General features: G+C 33.5%; 1 protein-coding gene across 2 annotated transcripts; it reads right to left on the reverse strand.

The window, feature by feature from the left end:
* Positions 1–1,942: 1,942 nt before the first annotated feature.
* Positions 1,943–7,040, reverse strand: LOC115989655. 2 transcript variants are annotated; one of them, XM_031113470.1, is made up of 6 exons: positions 6,843–7,040; positions 4,877–4,982; positions 4,295–4,644; positions 3,493–3,588; positions 2,656–2,715; positions 1,943–2,517 (listed from the first exon to the last, which is right to left on the reverse strand). In XM_031113470.1, the coding sequence occupies exons 2-6, from the start codon at positions 4,977–4,979 to the stop codon at positions 2,476–2,478; spliced, it is 651 nt and encodes a 216-aa protein (XP_030969330.1). In that variant the 5' UTR covers positions 4,980–4,982; positions 6,843–7,040; the 3' UTR covers positions 1,943–2,475. The 2 variants fall into 2 exon arrangements, with proteins under 2 accessions (XP_030969330.1, XP_030969322.1); XM_031113462.1 differs by having other exon boundaries at positions 4,877–5,155; positions 6,843–6,993.
* Positions 7,041–20,782: the final 13,742 nt, after the last annotated feature.

Consider the following 20,782-nt stretch of genomic DNA (forward strand, 5'->3'; position numbering starts at 1 on the left):
TTTTGGTACTCTGTTTCAGTGGTCTAGACTCTAGAATTTGGGGTTACACACAATGTATTTTTATTCAAGCTTTCTATCAAGTTAATCTTTGAGTTCTATGTATTTGTTTCAAGTTCAGAGTGTTCACCATCGTGAACACTGTACTTTTTTATTATTTTTTATTACCCATAAAAAATATATATATTTAAAAACAAAACAAAAAAAATTTCAATTTAAGAAAGAAGCACAACCAATTGAGGGGAAAATAAAATACACTTCATGTTTCGGTTACACATTTTCACTAACAATTGGTAGGCAACACAAATGCAACATCATCACCAAAAATACCAAATTCCAACTCCTCACAACACCACCAAATTAAAAAGAACAGAAAATTTTCAAATTAAGCCACAAACCCATACAATAATTTCATTGCTAATACATAATACTGATGTGTCCCCCAAACCTAGAACCTACCCAAAGCCAGAAATTAAACTAAATTCTCATAACCCAAAAACCAAGAACCTCATATCAAAAACTCTACCTTCTTGAGATGCAATTAGAGAGAGAGACATGCATTTGCTACTTCAATTTCATAAACCCCATTGGGAGTTTCCTTGATCCAGCAGCCATGGCTCCTCAATCACTCAAGGAATCAAAGAGATGAAAGAGTAATTTTGATGGCTTGAATTTATTTAAAAAAGCTAAAGTGCCTAATCTTTTCTTGTGAAATATTGTAACTTTCACAGAAATTGGTTGGCTCCTAATGAGTGAGTTTATTTTAGGCAAGAACCAGAGGGAAGACTATCTAAATTTTGGCAAAATCTGGGGATGGTTAGGGCTTATTGGAATGCTCTTAGTTAGTGAATAAGGAAGCTCATATGTAGCAGTCTAATTATTCTGTATGTGGTGAAAAAGGGGGGTGGGGGGGGAGGTGGAGATCCAATTTATACCATTTAAAATAAAATAAAAAAGAAGAAGAGTCAAATGTAAGGCAAAGATAGCCAGAAAACAGGAATGTCATACCAATGAGCTATATTGGTACTTCCTCCTTCCATAATAATAGGACTAAGGGTTAGATTGCGGTTTCAAGATCCACTAAGTGCATGTGTAACTTATAAAAAAAAAACAAAAAAAGGAGTGCCATACGCCACTTATCCAGGAATGCATAACCATGAGTGTAAGATTATATAAAACTTAGTTTCATTAAAAGTTCAAAGGTGATAATGTAATCTTGCGTTGATTGTAGTTGGGTAATAAAAAAGAAGAAGAGTCAAATGTTAGGCAAAGATAGCCAGAAAACAGGAATGTCATACCAATGAGCTATAGCTTAACTGGTACTTCCTCCTTCCATGATAATAGGACTAAGGGTGAGATTGCAGTTTCAAGACCCACTAAGTGCATGTGTAACTTATCAAAAAAAAAAAACAAAAAACAAAAAAGGAGTGTCATACGCCACTTATCCAGGAATGCATAACCATGAGTGTAAGATTATATAAAACTCAGTTTCATTAAAAGTTCAATGGTGATAATGTAATCTTGCGTTGATTGTAGTTGGGTTTTAAGAGAGAGAGAGAGAGAGAGAGAGAGAGAAGAAAAAAAAGAAGCCCCAGGAACAGGACAATTGGCTGGGGACACGGCTCATGAAGCAAAGATTACCAGTTCAAATCTCCCCTTCCCCATCCCATAGGGGCAAAAACTTATTGTTAAATAAAATAAAAATAAAAAAGCTCAATTGTTTTTTAAGTTGAGCTTAAAAATGAGCATATTGGAATGAAAATCTTCCATGTTTTGGATCAAGCAGTCTGAGTCAAGGTTCACTAGAATAACAATGAAATATGGTAACTCTGAGAGCATCCATTGATTCTGCCAGGTCTTATTAGTTTTTAAAGAGAATATATTCATATAGATATGCTATTGGTACAATGACTATAAAGTCAAAAAGAGAAATCTCTTAAACCAGTTGAGCCAATGAGAATAATTGCTACTGCAGTGAATATACAGCATGTCAAATTGGACATCTGAATTTTAGCCATCAATGAGGTTCATTTTCTCAAAATGATGTATCCTTACAGCCAAGAGTTGACCAGGCTAATGATTATGTTATTATTGTAGTTTGTCTGTACCAATAAAATTTTTGATACACAACACGCCAACTAGATGACTGCATTAAAGGATACACTAGAATTTCAACACAACAAATTGTCAAGATATCTTTTCCCTTACTTTCTTCTATTTTTCTTCCCCAACAACCCCCCTGCCCCCCCAAAAAAAGGTGTCAATTGTGGCATTGCCAAAAAGAGTGTAGAGAGTTAACATTCACCTCATAGCCTAGGCTCAAAGAGGGTCTTTAGCATCTGCATCAGCACTGATACGACTATCATAAGTTTCATATTCAAAATCCTCATCACGAGCTTCCATTGTTTTTCCAAAAACAAACGATTTTGTCCCCATTGTTGTGAAAGGCATTAAACCAAAAGCTCGGGCTGTTTTGATCTACCTAGCAACCTTCCTCTGGGCCTTGGCACTAATGCAAGTCTGCACAATGAACAAGGAAATAACAGGAAGATTCACGTCATTGTCAGCAGCAGTTCAAAATCAAATTTAATCCCTAGAAGCTTAATGAATTTCAAAAAGACGCAGGCATCATTCCTTTTGTATTTGCTTCCTTTTTACCTTGCTCCTCTTGATAATGATTCCGGCCTCTGTTATGAAGTTTGCAAGGAATCTGACATTCTGCATAGAACAAATAACGAAGATTAAGAAGGCAAACATAGCCTAATTTGAAATTAAAATCACTGCAGTAGTCAATATGATTTTTACAAAGGGAGAAAAAAGTGCTAATGTATATCATAGAAATATAAGCTCAATCAGAGGGCAATAAAGAAAGATCTCAATAGCCACCAGATCAAACAAGAAAAGGCCAAAACCTAATTTTGACAGTCTTTGGTAGCAGACAAGAAAAATCATAATATCAAAATCAATATAACCCTGTTACAATTTGTTTTCACCCACCTCCATCTACCTTTTTACTGTTCATATATACGATTTTCCTAAGAAAATAGTAACTGAATCAATTACAATTTTTTAAGGTTCACGCAACTCACAAACCCATATGGAATTGAATCCATGACCTTACTCTTTACCTTTGTATATGAGGAAGGGATACAATTAGACCCAAAGACCAAATGCAATTAATTAAAATTGGCATATGAAAGAAATGGGGAAAAAGCTCAACTTTAAAGATTTAAGACATTGAAATGCACTATTCCACCAATCCAGTGGTCACACCTACTCTTACATGATCAATAATCTTAAATCACAATCATTAGAATTTTATCACTCTAGTTTAGATCTTGATCAATATTAGTGATAAGCATGGGATGTGATTGGACCTACCACTATACAGCATGGCAATCATACTTCCATGATTGCATTTAAAAGAATATATATCTATTCATAATGTAATTCTATACTCATCATATGAGAGGGAGTGTACTAAATCAGACTCACCCTAAAGTCAGCCTTTCTCAAAACCTCCTCCGTGGTAACTTCAAACTCAGTCCTTTTGAAGGGTTTCCTTACTCCTGGCTTCGTAAGATCAAGGTCCTGCATAAAGCCAGGGACTGCTTAAACAAGACAATTCAGCATGAATGATGGTAAAAAGAAAATGCAAAGCAGGTCATAGCAGCAACAATAAACTGAAACAAAAACATACAACTATAATATTTTGTAGAATATACCAAATGAAATTGTGGGTAATGGCCTATGGATTATTTGACACCCTTAACTTATGACATCATTGAACCAATTGTATATATTTTCAAGGGAAGAATTACTGTTTCAAATTACCTTAAATATATAACCAGTAGACTTTATTGTTTTCCCTCCCAATCAAAAAGTTAAGAACTGTTAACTTTACAAAGAACAAAAACATGGATTTTTTTATAACAATCATCTCATGGATCAAGAATGGGCACATCCATTGATTTCACTCAATTTGAGAAAAATAACAAAGTGTCCACAATCCACACACAAAAGCATGTTCAAATGTAAAAATGCACAAGTTCATGAGATTTTTGGGCAAAAGCAAAATAGAAAACAAGTGAACCAAAAATATATGCCACATATAAATCTCACATTCTATGACTTCCCTGATTGAACATATTTCATTAGAGAATACATTAGACACTCTGAACAAACCAGGTAGCTCAAAGGTAAGCTTTAATATTTTCAAATTAGCCTAAAACCTTGATTATTAAAAAACTGTAATAGCTGAAGACAAAGGCCTCAGCTGATATCATATAGCACATACCTTTGTCTCATAAGTCATTCCGAGCCTAAAATTCATATCTGGTCTAAATGAATAATCATCTTTCTCTATTTCTTGCTCATCAAATTCAAAATACGTGGCTGCTTTCTTCAACTTCCCATCCATTCCATCCGATAATGTATTAAAACTTTCATCTAGGCCATCTAAAATCTGGGAATTACTTCCTTCGCCCATTCTAGAACCTGACCTGTCACGAGCCTTCCCAAGTCTATCAAGCTTTTCAAAAAAGGCATCAGACTTCAAATTACCCCCAGAAAAGTCACCAAATATCTGACGCTCAAACTCGTCAGCAGACTCTATTGAGTCAGTTTGCTTATCACCAACACCACTCCCTGTTTAAAGATCAAATGCACCAAAATCATAATTTTTAAGCTTACAAAGCTGGACCCGAGAAAATCTAGAAAAACAAAACCAAAACCATGACCCAGATTAGAACAAAATAACACATATTGATTCATGAAAGCTCCATGAAATTTCTCCTTAATATACATGCATTAACCACAAGCACTTAGTCTCAAAAAGCAAGCAATATGCAAATACAAATGAAAGATAAAAAGAAAATACCTGCAGTTGCATTTGTAGAGAGAATTCGAACTATATGTGGTCGCTGAAATCTCCGCAATAAGCCATTGTGACAGGAGCGAAAGGCAAAGTGAACAATTTTCATTTCCTGAAAGGCAAAGTGAATAATTTTCATTTCCTATTTGCGGTCCCAGCCCACTTCACAGTAGGGCCCAAGACCCAAGCCGAGGAAAATAACTTCCGAGGACGCGTAGTGAAAGTCCAAAAAAGGCCTAAGAATACCGCCGAGGACGATCTTATGCTTAGCACCTCACAAAACACCTAAAGAAAATGACAAATTCAGTACAGGGGCAGGACAAGTGAAAAAGCTGTCAATACTGTAATAAAGAACTCTGCGTCTGACAGACCCATGCTCTTCACCATGCTATTCAACTTTTACGTCTACTCCCAACCACTCTAGGTATGGGCTGATAGGACAAGTTTCCATCCTAGAAAGTGAAACTTACACGTGGACATTGAAAGAAAAGTAACTACTAGTATAAAAGGGAAGAAGAACCAAGGGGGAGGGGGATCCCCCAGAGGGAGAAGTCCTAAAAAAGGGAGAATGAGAAGAACACTAAACTCCTCGGACGGGATCCGAGGACAAAAACCCCATAGGTCGCACTGAAGAAAGGTTTTGTCATTCACGCCAGGCCCACCTTCGTATGAGCTTCCGTAAAAATCACGACTAGACCGCTGTCCAGTGACCAAGGTCAAGCCTTTCAAACCCACACTCTACAAATTATGTTGTTCGGGCCCTTTACATACGAGCCCAATGTCATTCTTGGGTCGTGAATAATCGTGTCCCTACACCTATATATATATATATATATATATATATATACACACAGAGAGAGAGAAATGGGTCATGCTTATATTCAATTAGGGGGCGTTTGATTCGCTGTGATTTTACATTACACTGTAATATTACATTATTATAATTTTACATTAATGTAATCTCAATATAAGAATACAACATTACATTGTTTAAAAAGGTGATGTGATATATTTTATAATTTTAGATTATGGTAATGTTAGAAAAAATAAAATAAATAAAAAACTTAATGTCACATAATCGTAATGTGTATTACATTGAGGGCACATCACAGCAAACCAAACGCCCCCTTAAGACAGAGAAGAAAAAGGAGAAGAAATACTGAGAATGTGAGAGATGGAATAATGGTTTTAAGAACTGGACTGGTCAAAGAATTGGAAAAATAAGCGATTCTTGGTTCTCTAGTCAGACCGGTGGTCAAACCAATTTTGTCATAAATAATTTAATTAATGATTTTTAAATTATAAAAATAAATATATAATAATTATAATCACTAATGTTTAGTTTTAAAAAAAAAAAAAATCACATCTTATATTTAAGAAATAAAAAATTTTAAAAAAAATGTAACTAAACATAGTAACATTACAAAATAATCATCTTTAACCATAGAGATAATAATCACTCAATAAAACCAAATAAGTTCTAAATTTCATTACATCCAAACAACAAATAAGTTTTAAATTTTGGTAACATAACAAGTCTCAATAGTCATTTCATAAAAACATAATTCAAATCAATATCATAATTCAAATCAAATCCACCACGACCATCATTATTATCATCATGCACTATTAACACACACATACAATTCATTCATAACCAAAAGATCACAGAGTCCATATAAATATAAATCTAACAGCAACAACAAAATGAAATTGCAAATAAAAATCCTAGCTACATAGATTTATATAATCATTCTCAAAATTATTGGGCTGTACTGAAATTTCTTGGTAATAGGCATTAATACAAGTACAAGTGTGTAAACAAATACGTAACCAATATAAGATAAATGAGAAAGCTACAAATCCAAGTCTAAGTGAGCAGCAATGAATAGTAAATGAAGCTTGGTTGTTGTCATTCCAATACATAAACCTATTTTGCATTTACAGTTCGACTAGGAAAGAAAAAAAAAACCTCGTAGCGACCGCTGAGGTGGTCGGAGTCGACCGCTGCAACCGGTTATGAGAGTTTACTGTTAAGAGACTTTTCGAGAGTAGAGACTGAGGATCTCTGTCATTTCTCGATTTGGCGAAAGAGAAATTGGAGTGGATTGAGGCTATCATGAAACGACACAGTTTTGCCGAAAGCAACGGTCTTTTTTGGGTTTTGGTTGCTATACACATATCTTTTCTTGGGCCTTCTTTTTTTTGCCTATTACGATAAGTCTTCTATGGCCCAAAATAAAAATCTAGTATTTTGGTGTCCAAGAAGAGACTATGATGGTGATCTTATCCCAAAAACAAAAAAGACGGACTATGATGGAATTATCAAAAAAAAAATTACTATACATATGAGATTGAATTTTGAAATCAGGATTATATTTTGGATTTGTATTTTTTTTTTAAATGATAGGAGGGAGTGATTAGAGTGACTTTCTAAAAGAAAATTGGATTTGTAATTTTTTTTTTTTTTTGGGTAAATAAGAGTTTATTTATGATAATGATTATAATGATTAATGAGTTTAGTCTAGTGATTTCATGGACTCATGATTTCTAACCATAAAAATCATAAGTTTGACCAACTACGTCTTTGGGACCATTCTTAAATATCCACGCAGGTGTTTATTTGCTATACGTGAGAAAATGAACTACATATGTTGAGAATAACCAAGTGAAAGTCCCAAGTCTTGACGTTATGCCCCCTCTCTTCCATCAAAATTATTGGAATTTGGTAGGTAGTGATGTCAAAAAAACCATTTTATCTTACCTAAATTCGGCCACCCTTCCCCATCCCATCAACGATACCTTCATCACCTTAATACGAAAAATAAAAAACCCACAGTCTGTTAATGATCTTTGACCTATAAGCCTATGCAATGTATTTTATAAATTTTTTTCTAAGGTATTAGCAAATAGATTTAAAAAAATTATACCACAAGTCATTACAGAACATCAAAGTGCCTTTACAAAAAACCGCTTGATCTGTGACAATATTCTTATTGCTTTCGAAACTCTCCATAGCATGAAAAATCATAAAAATGGCAAAACTAGTTATATGGCCCTTTAAGTTAGACATGAGCAAAACATATGATAGGGTGGAGTGGTCTTTCTTGGAAAAAATTATGGAGAAATTAGGGTTCAAAGATAGATGGATTAATCTTATGATGATTTGTGCCAAAAGCATGTCTTACTCGATTCTAGTAAATGGTGAACCAAAAGGATTAATCCATCCTACAAGGGGCATCTGGCAAGGCAATCCTGTATCACCATTTCTTTTCCTTTTGTGCACCGGAAATGATGGCGCTATTAAGGGGTTCTACCTTGGTAGAAGAAATCCAAGACTAACCCATCTGCATTTTGTAGATGATAGTGTGCTCTTTTACAAGTCAAATCAACAGGATTGTCAAAAGTTGTTGGAAATTTTGGCTACTTATGAAAGTATTTCGGGGCAGCAAATAAACAAGAGGAAAACAACTTTGTTTTTTAGCAAGTCAACCACAGATGCATCAAAAACAGAAATAAAGGAAGCTTTAGGGATACTGGAGATCTTGCACTATGACAAGTATTTGGGGCTGCCATCATTTATTGATAGACACAAAAAAGCAAGTTTTGATTACATCAAAGAAATGGTGTGGAGGAAATTACAGGATTGGAAAGAGAAGTTATTGTCACAAGTAGAGAAATTCTGATAAAGGCGGTGGTTCAAGTCATTCTAACTTATACAATGAGTTGTTTTATGCTTCCACAAAGCCTTTTTCATGAAATTGAGGGGCTTATACGTAAGTTTTGCTGGGGGCAAAGGGGAGACTCTCGAAAAATTCATTGGGTAAAATGAAGTGATAGGTGTGATCCAAAGTCAGAAGGAGGAATGAGTTTTAAAGAGTTATCCCTTTTTAATGAAGCACTCCTTGCAAAACAAACTTGGCGCTTGTTGCATAATAAAAATTCTTTGTTCTATAGAGTTTTTAAATCGAGGTTTTGTCCAAATTGTTCAATCATGGATGCAAAAGAAGGGCATGGAGGCTCTTATGCTTGGAAAAGTATTTTGAAATGTCAAGATATGATTAGAAGAGGAGTGAAATGGAGAGTTGGGAATAGTGAATCAATTAAGATTTAGGGCGATAACTAGCTGCCTATAATAAACAACTTTGGAGTGCACGGTCCTTTGACGACAGAATTCCAAGACGCTGCTGTAAGTACTTTAATTGATCCCTTTTCTCGTACTTGGGATCATAACTCTTTAGTTGCTGCCCTTGGTCCCACTAATGTAGATTTGGCTAAAAAAAACCCTCTTTAACCGTGGGCATGCCAACGAAAGTGAACTTGGTAAGAAGAAGCGTGATCAATGATTCAACCTGTCTTTCTTGCACGAACCAACCAAGGCGAGGATGTTATACATGCACTATGGTTCTACCCGAGCTTATCACAAATCTGGGATGTAGACCCACAATGGCAATTTAGACAAGGCTCTTCACATTCAGACTTTGCTCAGTTGCTATCCACGGTGCTGGAATCGAGGTGTGACATTGAGCTGTTTGCGATGCTAACTTGGACTATGTGGTTTAGGCACAACAAAGCTAGCTTCTCATCGCCAAATTTTCCACTTGATCAAGTGCTGCAGCGAGCGATGGTCTTCAAGATTTTCAGGCAGCCCAATCACTAGTCCAACCACAAGTAGTGAGGCCGACATTGAGATGGACAGCCCCTCCTGATGGCTTATACAAAATAAATTTTGATGCAACATTGTTTACCACTTTGGACAGAGTTGGGATAGGAGTAATCATTTGGGACTGTAAAGGTTTGGTCATGGCCTCTTTGTCTCACTCCATTTCCCCGCCTCTTACTGTGCTAGAGACTTAAACTATGGTTGCAGCAAGAGCCTTGGAGTTTGCTCAAGAATTGGGGCTAGATTCGGATATTTTAGAGGGAGATTGTGAAGAACTAATGAACTCATTGATGGAGGATTCGCTACATTTAGCCTCGTTTGGTCTTTTAATCAAAGAAGTAAAAGCTGTAGCTGAATCTTTTCAATGTATTAGTTTTTCTCATGTTCGTAGGGAAGGTACTATGATAGCTCACAACCTAACTAAGCATGCACGTCATGTTACTGATTTTTCAGTATGGATGGACGACGTCCCATCACACATATTAATTGCTTATCAGACAGATTTGCCAATTGATTAATAAAGGTTGAAGTTTTCATTCTCGAAAAAAAAAAAAAAAAGTGATATATACATACACATACACAAATCTGAGAGAAAATCCAATCATATTCTAAATTGAAGTCTAATTTTGCGCCACATGTCTGATCTAATTTTTAAATTTGTGTGTCAAGTGAATTATTAGGTGCAAAAATCAAAAAGTTTAAATTCAATTAGATTCTAAATTAAAGTTCAATTTTACGCCATGTATCCCATATAATTTTTTAATTTTTATTGCAAGTGAATTATTGGATGCAAAAACTGAAGAGTCTAAATCATATATATATAAGATGATTTCCTTATTTGGACTAGGTTTTTATGTAATTCAAAAATACCCTCATCATTAATGAAAAGTAACTTCTCTTATAAATAGGGTTATAAATGTCAAATAAAAATTTTCATTTTGAATTCAAAAAGAGAACTCCTAAAATTTAGGATTTTTTTTTCCTTTTACGTTTGTAAGGACCAGATTTAAATCCCTAGCCCAATAGATGGATGGATGGATTGAGGCCTAAAAAACCCAAAACAATGAATTTGTAGAGAATGGGTTGAAAAATTGGGCTCTAATGAATCAGACAAACACAAAAGTAGATTTTTACGACAAGAAGATGTAAATGGACAAGTTTATAATGAAGAAAATTGTTATCGGCAAAGTCCGAGGAGATCTGTTCTTATATATTTCTTTTAGATTTGATTACAAAGTCAGTCCTTAATGCTACAGTAATTTTCTCTTTCTTTCTTGATCCCTTTCTCCTGTTACCTATCTCTCCTTTAATACTTCCTTCTCCTCTCATCCTTGTCCTCCACGTGCATGCTAGATGGCTGATGTTGATATTTGTCCCATCAATACTTTCCATAAGTCTTGTGTAGTAGTTGTAAGGCTGATAACCTTTGTCATCCAATAAAAGTAAAACACCCCAATTTAAAAAATAAAAAAGAGAACTCCTAAAATTTAGCCTTCTTTCCCTTCACGTTCATCTTATTTTTCCTATATACCCAAACTTTTCTCTATATCACTACACCACTTTCAAACACGTTCAAAAAATAAATATTACAGTTAATGCTTATCTCTAAAATTTATCATTTTTATGTGTTTGAAAAATAAAAATATATATTTCCAAATTATGATAGATGCAAATTATTAACTTTTACCCAAAAAAATAATAGAAGAGTTTCTAAGCATATGCAATGCGCGTGCTTAGAGGCTAGTGTGTGTGTGTGTGTATATTTATATTATTATTTAAGAAGCTTCTCTTGTTTGGACTAGGCATTTTTTTAATTCCAAAATGCCCATACAGCCTACATTTAAGTAGGGGCAAAACTTAAGAATAACACTATAAAAATATATCTCTAACTCTCATCTAAAATATTTCCTACAAAATAAGATTACTCTCCCACTAACCCACTTCTTCAAAATAAGTATACGTTTACCATTTTTTTTTTAATAGAAAAACAAGTTAAACAAAAAATAAAAAATCATGCTCATGTTTATCTTCCTATCAAAAAAAATTTTAAAAAAAAATCCTCAAGTTTATTAACTATATATATACACATATACACACACACGTTTGATTACAATTTAAACTACTTTTAACTTCTTTTAAAAAAAACTAATTGCTCTTAACTTCATATAATTATCTAAATTGACAATATCAAATCCTTCATTGTCCACTAGCCTTTGAGCACATGCGTTTCATCACACCCCTAGGTATATTTGTGATTGAAAAATATAGTAATATCAAATTATAATGGATATAAATTATTAACCTTTACCAAAAAAAAAATGGAAGAAGAAGAAGAGTATATATATAATTGTGATTATTTTTAAATGTACCCGTGTTTATGCACAGAATTATACACTAGTTATAATAATGTATACAACACATTATCAAATTATGAAGTTTTAGGAGAGTGTTATAAATAGGGAGTGGATTAGTTTGGCCAAAGGTTTTATATATATATATATATATATATATAATTCCAACTTATGGCATAATATTAGAGACATTAATAGTTGAGTTAACTTGAACTTACAATCTGGCCAAAGGTTGGAACTTGAAATACCACTTCTTTATGTCCAAAAAAAAAAAAAAATGTCTACAAGGTATGCCTTATTAGCAAAATACTAAATAAGGCAAGTTTGACTCACCTTAACTATAGTGAAGATGTATTTTCACACTTAAATAAATAAAAAATTAAATAATGTTACCTCTTGACTATTGGTAATAAGGACTTGGGTAAATTACAAATAACACTCATAAAATTTGAGGGTGATTGTATTTTACATCCTAAAGTTTCAGAATTTGGATTTTACCCCCAAAAGTTTGGAAATGTTTAGATTTTACACCCTGATATTTTAGAATTTAAATTTTACCCCCTATATTTTAAGAGTGTTTGGATTTTATTTCCTAAAGTTTTGAGGTATTTGGATTTTACACTCTAAAGTTTTAGAATTTAGGGTATAAAACCCCAATGCTTTCAAATTTTAGGAGATAAAATCTAAATTATAAAACATCAGGGTATAAAATCCAAGCACTTCAAATTTTAGGATATAAAATTCAAATTCTGAAACTTCGGGGAGTAAAATTCAATCACCTTCAAACTTTAAGGGCGTAATTTGCAATTTACTCTAAGGACTTCTATCAAATTTAACATAAAATTCTTTCCTTAGAAAAAAAAAATCCAAAATTTTTATATAGGATCTATTTGGGATCCACTTATTTTGCTAAAATTGAAAACGTTTTTCTGAAAATATTGTAGATAAAGGTAAAAGTTAGCTGAAATAGTACAGTGGGACCCATGAATAGTACCAAAAAGTGCAGTGTGGCCTATGAATAATAACAAAAATAAGCTTGTAAGGACTCAATTTGTACCGATCCCAAAATGGTATTGGGTTCGCACGTTAAGGGCCCAAACAATATAATTTGTAAAGCGTGGGCTTGAAATGCTAGACCTCGGTCACCGGACGATGGGTAGTTATGGTATTCATGGTGGACGCATAGAGGTGAGCTAAGGTTGTCCGTGGATCTTGTCCATGAAGCTTAATGTTCCTATTCTTCCTTTCTCTTTTTTGGGTACCTTGGTTTCAGGCCCCCCCCTTTTTGGCGCATAAACCTTTACATTATATAGTCCTTCTCGGTTGATCCTAACCCTCCATCTGTTGATCAGGCAGGCACATACTCAAGTACCTGTCTCATCAGCCGCCTCCCCCTACTTTCTGTTAGTTGCAATAACCGAAACCACACTGTTCAGGAGTCTTTTCCCATCAATATGGTTAGGACATTTGTTGGCGCATTCAATGCAGAGGTGACGTCTTTTCCTTGAACCACTCCCACTCCGTACCCTCATGTGAGTCCCATTCTACTCGCCTTTTTTTCTGGGGGCGCTTTGGAGGCTGCCTTTGATGACATGTCGTTCTTCCCTTTTAAGTCTTGGGACACCGAGGACAGGGTCATCATCGGCTGCATCTCTAGGCTATTTGGTCTTTCACTACTTGTCCTCGGCAACTACTCTCCTCGGCACGGGCCTTGGGTTCTAATGGAAAGTGGGCCAGGTCATAAGTTCTCTAGCCCCACAAAGCTAAATAGTAAAATAAGCGGGTAAAAAATAAGTTATCCAAACGGACACAGAGAGTGTGTTTGGGAAGTGTATTTTGCGCTTCCCATATCTGCGTCTACATTTCTTTCCTTTTTATCTTTTTTTTTTTTTAAGACTAGCGCCGGTGCACTGTTCATGAAACACTAAGGCATATGAACAGTAAAAAAATAGTGAATAGTAAATTTTTTATTATTATTTTCAATTTTTAATTTTCAACAAAATAAACTGTATCCAAACAGAACTTAAGTAAGATATTACTTTACGTAACTTCCTTAAACTCAACAAATTGTTTGCAACTCATTAGTGTAATAATTAATAAATAAATAAACCCTTAAAAGTAAACTCTAATTAATTTTATTAAACTCGTTTGGCTTTTATTATAATAATACTAATAATAATAAATCCTAAGACCCAAAAGATATTCTAGATACACTGGATAGAATGGAATTCGTTTTAAGCAAAGCAAGTGGCTAAGTGGTTGCTTATCAAAAAAGTGGCTAAGTGGTTTTCAGCAATGGAGTGAGTGGAAGGTTGAATATGTTCATCAAGAATCTTACAAAATCAGGAAGGACGTTGAGTCCCCCCACAGACCGAGACCCACCCATTTTCATTTTCATAATTTTCTCTCAGCCTTTTATTTTATCTCACCATTCAAGTCCCTTTTACAAAAGAATGGTGTCACATCGTGGCCAAGTGACCTATCTTATCGTTAACCTTCCAAAGCGTAAACTCCAAACATTTGGTTCTCCTTTAATACACCCTATAAATCTAACTAGTTTTAGGCTGTTTATTAGGGACACAAGTCATGTTTTGCCCCCACTTCCCCCGTCAAAATTTTTAAGCCCAATAATGCACTTTCATTGAGGCTGACACCTTTAAGACCAGTTTTTGGACAAGAAGCCTCAGCCAAATTTGTGGTCATCATCTGATGCTTAAGTTGGTTGAAAACAACACTTCAGTTTCATTTCATAAAAATAATAACCATTGTTAACACTTGTTGTATTGTACTATGTCTCTAAATTAAATTAAAATGTTCCATCAGAGGTTATAAAAAAAACACTTAATAAATAGTTATTTCAAGCAGGAAGATGTTGAGAGATTAAAGAAGTAATAGCTTGAAATTGGTAGTTCAACTTTATTTGTTGGATAGAAAGAAATGAGTTTGGAATGCAGGGAGGGTAATGTTCACAAACTAAATAAAAAATTAATTTAAAGATATTAAACTATTAAATAACCTTCAAATATTTATCATATTTATGTGATGGATGAATTGTCTTCAAGATTCTTTACGTCGTTACCTAACTCTAGGACTTAGTCCAAGAAAGGAGCATTTGAGTTCAATCTCATTTAAGACTGAGGGGATAAGCTTTTTTATACATATATATAGATATATATATATATATAATTTTTTTTTTTTTTCTTCAAAGGAGATATTCTGATTTGTTTAATTCGTCCATGTATGAACCTAGGCCGGAAATAATGAAATTAAGACAAATAAAGAACTTAGACAGGTTAGGATCCAACGGATAAGATGCTACTATGATAACGCTTAGGTAGAGAAGCCACTCTCGTCACTCCCTCCTATTATTTTTTAATTCATAATAATAAATAAATGAAAAAGACGTCTCATTTTGTCATGGCTTATACCCACTGAGAACTCACTTCTTGAGACAAATGGTTGGGAATTGGGATCAAGGTAGTCTTGGATTAACATCTTATAATAGCCCCTACTAGAGATTTTGCATGTTGACCTGACCTTGAGCGAGGATAGGGTGTCAAATGGGTGGGTTTCGGGTGGACATAATCAGGTTAGGTATATAAAACTCATTCACCCATTAAAACTCATTTAACTAATTGTTTTTAACCCAAACCCAACCCAACCCAACTCAATTATAATGGGTAAACCCCAACCCACCCAATTATCAAAATTACCAAAATGCCCATAAACACAGTAACAGCACAAAGAGGAAAATAGAGGAATGTCCACCGTTTGGTTGCTAATAATATTTAGAAAAATAAGGAAATGAATTTTGAAAATTGGATTCCAATTATCTATGAACTAAAAACCAACACCCAAAAAAAAAAAAAAAATGCTTTCTCCTCCTTCTCCTTCGAAAGCCCCAAGCTCATCATCCATCCTAACCCGGCCTGAACCCAAATCTATGGCATCGCATGTCGGGTCAAGTACCTTATTGACTCGCCGAAGAACATTTAGGGATGCCTCGACGAGTCCATGTTTGTCGTGTCCACCGAGTCCATGTTTGTCGAATTTTCCTTTGCTTCACCATCAATGGCAGATCATCGAAGGCTTAAGGTTCAGATCTCGCAGCGGAGCCACGAGTGGTTGCTAGAGTGAGAGCTTCCGATTTCGACTTACGTTGATGCATTGGCTGGCGTTGTCGTCATCAACGAGATTCACCCCAATCAGGTTCTTCTCGTCAATCATCCAATCGTTTCCAGCTTCAATTCCGTCTATAATTTCTCTCAAGGTTTGGAAAATGCTTCCTTCGATGCTTCGAACCACTAGAAATGGACTCTAGTGAGCTCTCTTTTAATGCTTTTGTTAAAGATATTAATGAAATTGGAATCTATTTGGTTGCCGAGAAAGTTAGGGAAACAAAATAAGAAAATTAGAGTCTAATTTTGTCTAAGAGTTGGGGTTTTTTTTTTTTTTTTTTTTTTTTTAATATATGAAAAGGGCTGGGTTGAATTTGAGTATATTATTTTTGGGTTAAATGGGGTTCAATGGGTTCTTAGTTAAAACCCAATAATCATTGGGTCTAATTGGGTTGATGTCCATTTAACCCAATTAATAATTGGGTGGGTTTGGGTTCAATTAGAATGGGTGGGTTTAGGTGGACAAATGGGTCTGGGCTTACTTTGCCACCCTTAAGCAAGGATGAAGGTGAATGATGGGGATCATGGCATGGAGAAATTATGAGGTAAGGATAAGTGTACATGGTGACCATAGGTGGAAACTAGAGTCCCCAATGAATACCGACATAAGGATGAATAGATCTATTTTCGAAAGCAAACATCCTATTCCTAACCAAAAGATTTCGATTTTATTTTATGTTTGTGAAAGCTATTAATCGTTTCTTTGCGTTTTGTTATCTTGGACTTGAACTCATACCTGATTAAGAATTGAGTCGTGGTAATGAAAAATTGAGGGGCCGATGAATTGTTTACTCCAAGTAATTGAGGAAGAGGTACGAATTCCTTCTCACAATCTTTACCTTTTCTCTAAATGTTATGTTCATTTAGTTTTCATTTTCCATTTCATGAATGATGCATGATCACTTTTTCTTTCTTTTTATGCATTTTATTTGTGATTGGCTATTCTTTTTTTATTCTCATGTACGCACTGCACCCACGGGCACTCCCAAAATGACAACAAGAGCGGGTTGAGAGTCTGTTTGAGATTCATTTATTTTGCTGAAACTAAAAACTTTTTGCTGAAAGTATTATAGATAAAAATAAAAATTAGCTGAAATAGTACAGTAGGACCCATAAATAGTACAAAAAAGTACAGTGAGACCCATGAATAGTAGCAAAAATAAGTTGAATAGTAAAATAAGTTGGCAAATTTAATCATACCAAATAGACACTAAAATTGAGAAATTTGAGCCTTTATTGAAACCAAATAATTGTATGCCTAATCCATAAGTGTACACCATCTTGTGTGCTGAAGTACACCAAAATGAAGTGTCATACTGTTAGGAACCTGGTGGTTCCTAATGGGAATGGATAGGAATTATAGGAGAATTGAAGGAAAATTGACTTAATTCGATATTGTCACCCTCCATAGAGAAATAAAGAGAGAGAAAGAGAGAGGAAATGCACTAAGCAATGATTAGGTTCATTCTTCAATTGATATCTAATGTTGAATTACAATCATGTATTTATAGGAGATTAGCTCTAATGTTATTGATCCACATGGCTCAAGATAATTGGCTAGTTAATTCAACAGGTGCTCTTTGAATTAAGCCATGTGTTAAATGAGCTACATGTGTTTAAATCCTAACTAACTCATCATAATCTCAACCAACTAGCTAACTACCTAATTAAAGGGATTATAATAATTATTTCATATTCCTAACACATACGTCAACTATACTCAAAGTCATAACTCAAATTCTTTGTTCACATGTATTTTGATTTCCCTTTCCAGTCTTGTTTGCTTTTCTTTGTTTATGTGAAACTAACCATTTCAAGATTTTAGTCATGTTAAATATCAATTTCAGTCATAAAAAATGTTTGGAGATTTATGCCATGTTTAGTTTAGTTTCAATTAACTAATTAATTTAGATTTTCTTTTATTAATGTAAAATATTAACAGTTATTTTAAACTATTATTATAAAAAATTAATTTAAAAATATTTTTACAATAAACCAAATGGAGCTTAAATGTAGGATCGTAAACAAGTTGAGCTTTGTTAAGTAGTGAGTGTTCAACCTTGGCTCGACAATGAATGTATAATGTTCAAGCTTAGCTCGAGCTCGAACTCAAACCAAGCCTAAAAATGATTTTTGAGATCAAGCTCGTCAACAAATCTAAAAGCTTGAACTTGGCTTGGTTTAGCTTAGCTCAGTTTGATTCATTAGTCAAATTGAGTTCGAATTCGAGTTTAATATCAAGCTTAAACTTAAGCTCAATATCAAGCCTTCGAGCCTAAGATTTAACACAAGTATATTACCAAGTCTACATCAAGCTTATTATTAAGCCCATTTGGTTTGGACGAGCAATTCCAACTCTCAATCACTTAAAATCTTAGTAAAATAATTGTTTAATTGTGGAACTTATATCAGGCTTCTTACCAAACCCATAATGAGCCTAGGTGTATGTTTGGATAGTGCTAAAAAGCACTTTTCAGCTGCGTCTCACGTTTTTCAGTGCGTCTCACGTTTTTCAGTGGGTCTCGTGCACTATTTATAGGACCCACAAATACTTTTTTCAGTAAAAACAATTTCAAAATTGGGTCTCACGACACTATTCACACATTTAAAAATTATTTTGCTACAGTGTTTTCAGTTTTCAGCCATAAAGGATATCCAAACACACTCTAGACTTAGTTGTTTTGTATCGAGTCTTAATGTTCACAGTTCGTTCATGAACAATTTTTTTTACTTGAGTTTGACTCATTTATTAAACAAGCTTGAAACTAAGATTTAAGCTTAATTAGTTTATAAACAAACTTTTTTCGATCCAAACCTAAGTTATTTATGAATAAGCTTTGTTCATTTACAGTCTTACCTAAATGTTATACCCCATATTTTTTACTATGTTCACAGGCACAAGAAAAAATATCTAACTTAATTTTTCTTCCATCTTCATGTCAAGTCTAGAATTTTCCTCTCTCTTTTTTTTTTTTTTTTTAAATTGAAAATAAAAATAAAATCAACGAAGAGAAATATCTAACTCTTACTCTTGAAATCCCATCCGACGAGTTTAAGGTAAGAGTAAACAACGTAACTTAGGAGATTAACCTGACTTAAGTTGATCTTAGGCACGCGGCGCACGCTCAATTCATCGGTGTACCAAATTTGTACTCTTAGGTAGTTCCCTTTTTTTTTTTTTTTTTTTTGGCCTTTTTCTTAGAGAGAGAGAGAGTTTTTTTTTTTTTTTTCCTTTTTTTAGAATTCAATTTTAGAAAAAAGAAAAGTTATTAAATTTTATTTTAAAATGTGAAAGTAAATTTTAAAATCAATATATATTTACTAAAAAAATAGTAATCTTTTTACAATGAAGCAATCAAGCTTCTTTCGTCGGTCATGGTTGATGGAAGTGATATAAAGAGATGAATTTTGTCATTTATAATAGTTTAAATACACACATAATTTCAAGTATTGATGGTCTGTTTGCAATTGACCATATTTTTAAAGCCTTCGATTTTTTAAAGTTTTTTTTTTTTTTTTTTTTTTTGTTGAGAAACTCGTTTTTTTAAAGTTAAGCGCGGGATAGTCAACTAAAGACAAATTACAAAACGTCAAAAATTAAAAATTAAAACCATGAGTTGACAAATTTAGCAAAAGTTTTTTCTTTTGACTGAAGTTAGCACAATCATTTACAGTATAGTACAAACACATAATGGCGTGACATCTATGTTCCAAACAAAAAATGGAGTGACATGTGGAAACTGGAAAGCCTGGAAGCATATTTTTAAAGGGAAAAAAAAAAAAAAAATCTGGAAGTTAATATTTGTATGTGTCCAAAAGTCCAAACAGGATAAACCATATACATATATATATATATATATATCATCAATAAAATTTTTAAAAACTTACACTTTACTAAAGCTATTATTTATTGTTTTCTTTTCGAGTATTCTTTATGAATTCTATTTGTTTTTGTTTTTTCAAAAAATTTATAGTTTTAGTGGTATTATTTGGAATCCTTTATAAGGACAACTCACAGGCGGCTCTAGGTACAGATTTGAACCCCCTAAGTTGAACTCCCTGAACTGGGCCCAAAAGAAAATTTATATATAATTTTTTAATTTTTTTTACTTGAGGCTCCTAAAATAAATTTTGAACCCCTTAAACCTAATTTTTTTTTTAAGCCTAGTTGAAATGAACTTGAATATAATCATATTGACAACTTCTTGGTCTTTTTAAACCAAAAAAAAAAAAAAAAAACCCAATAACAAACCAATTTGATCTAAAAAAAGAGGGAAAAATAGTAAACCTAACAACAAAAATATAAATTTGTTTATCTTAAATCTTAAAAAAATCATTTAGATCTTAACAAATTTAAAATAAACTAATACATAAAATTTTATTGTATTTAGATCTCGCTTAGAGTTCACTTAACAACAATAATTCATATGTTGATTGTATTTACAAACAATAGATGATTTCCAAGAGTTAATCTTAACAATAATAATTAGTATCTTCACCATATTAATAAACAATATACAATGAACTTATAGTTTATCTTATATGAGAAACGCTATGTTCATAATACGCTCACAACAAAATTTAAGTGGCTGATTGTTACTAGCTGTTACTGATGGAAAAAAGTAGTTTCAGTAGTGAATTTAAATTATAACTAATAAAAATATATGATCTAAATTTTGTTAGAAAAGTGTTGTGAAAATGTTGTGAATGTAACACTTCT

The sequence above is a fragment of the Quercus lobata genome, chromosome 1, assembly GCF_001633185.2.
Source record: "Quercus lobata isolate SW786 chromosome 1, ValleyOak3.0 Primary Assembly, whole genome shotgun sequence".
NCBI lineage: Eukaryota > Viridiplantae > Streptophyta > Magnoliopsida > Fagales > Fagaceae > Quercus > Quercus lobata.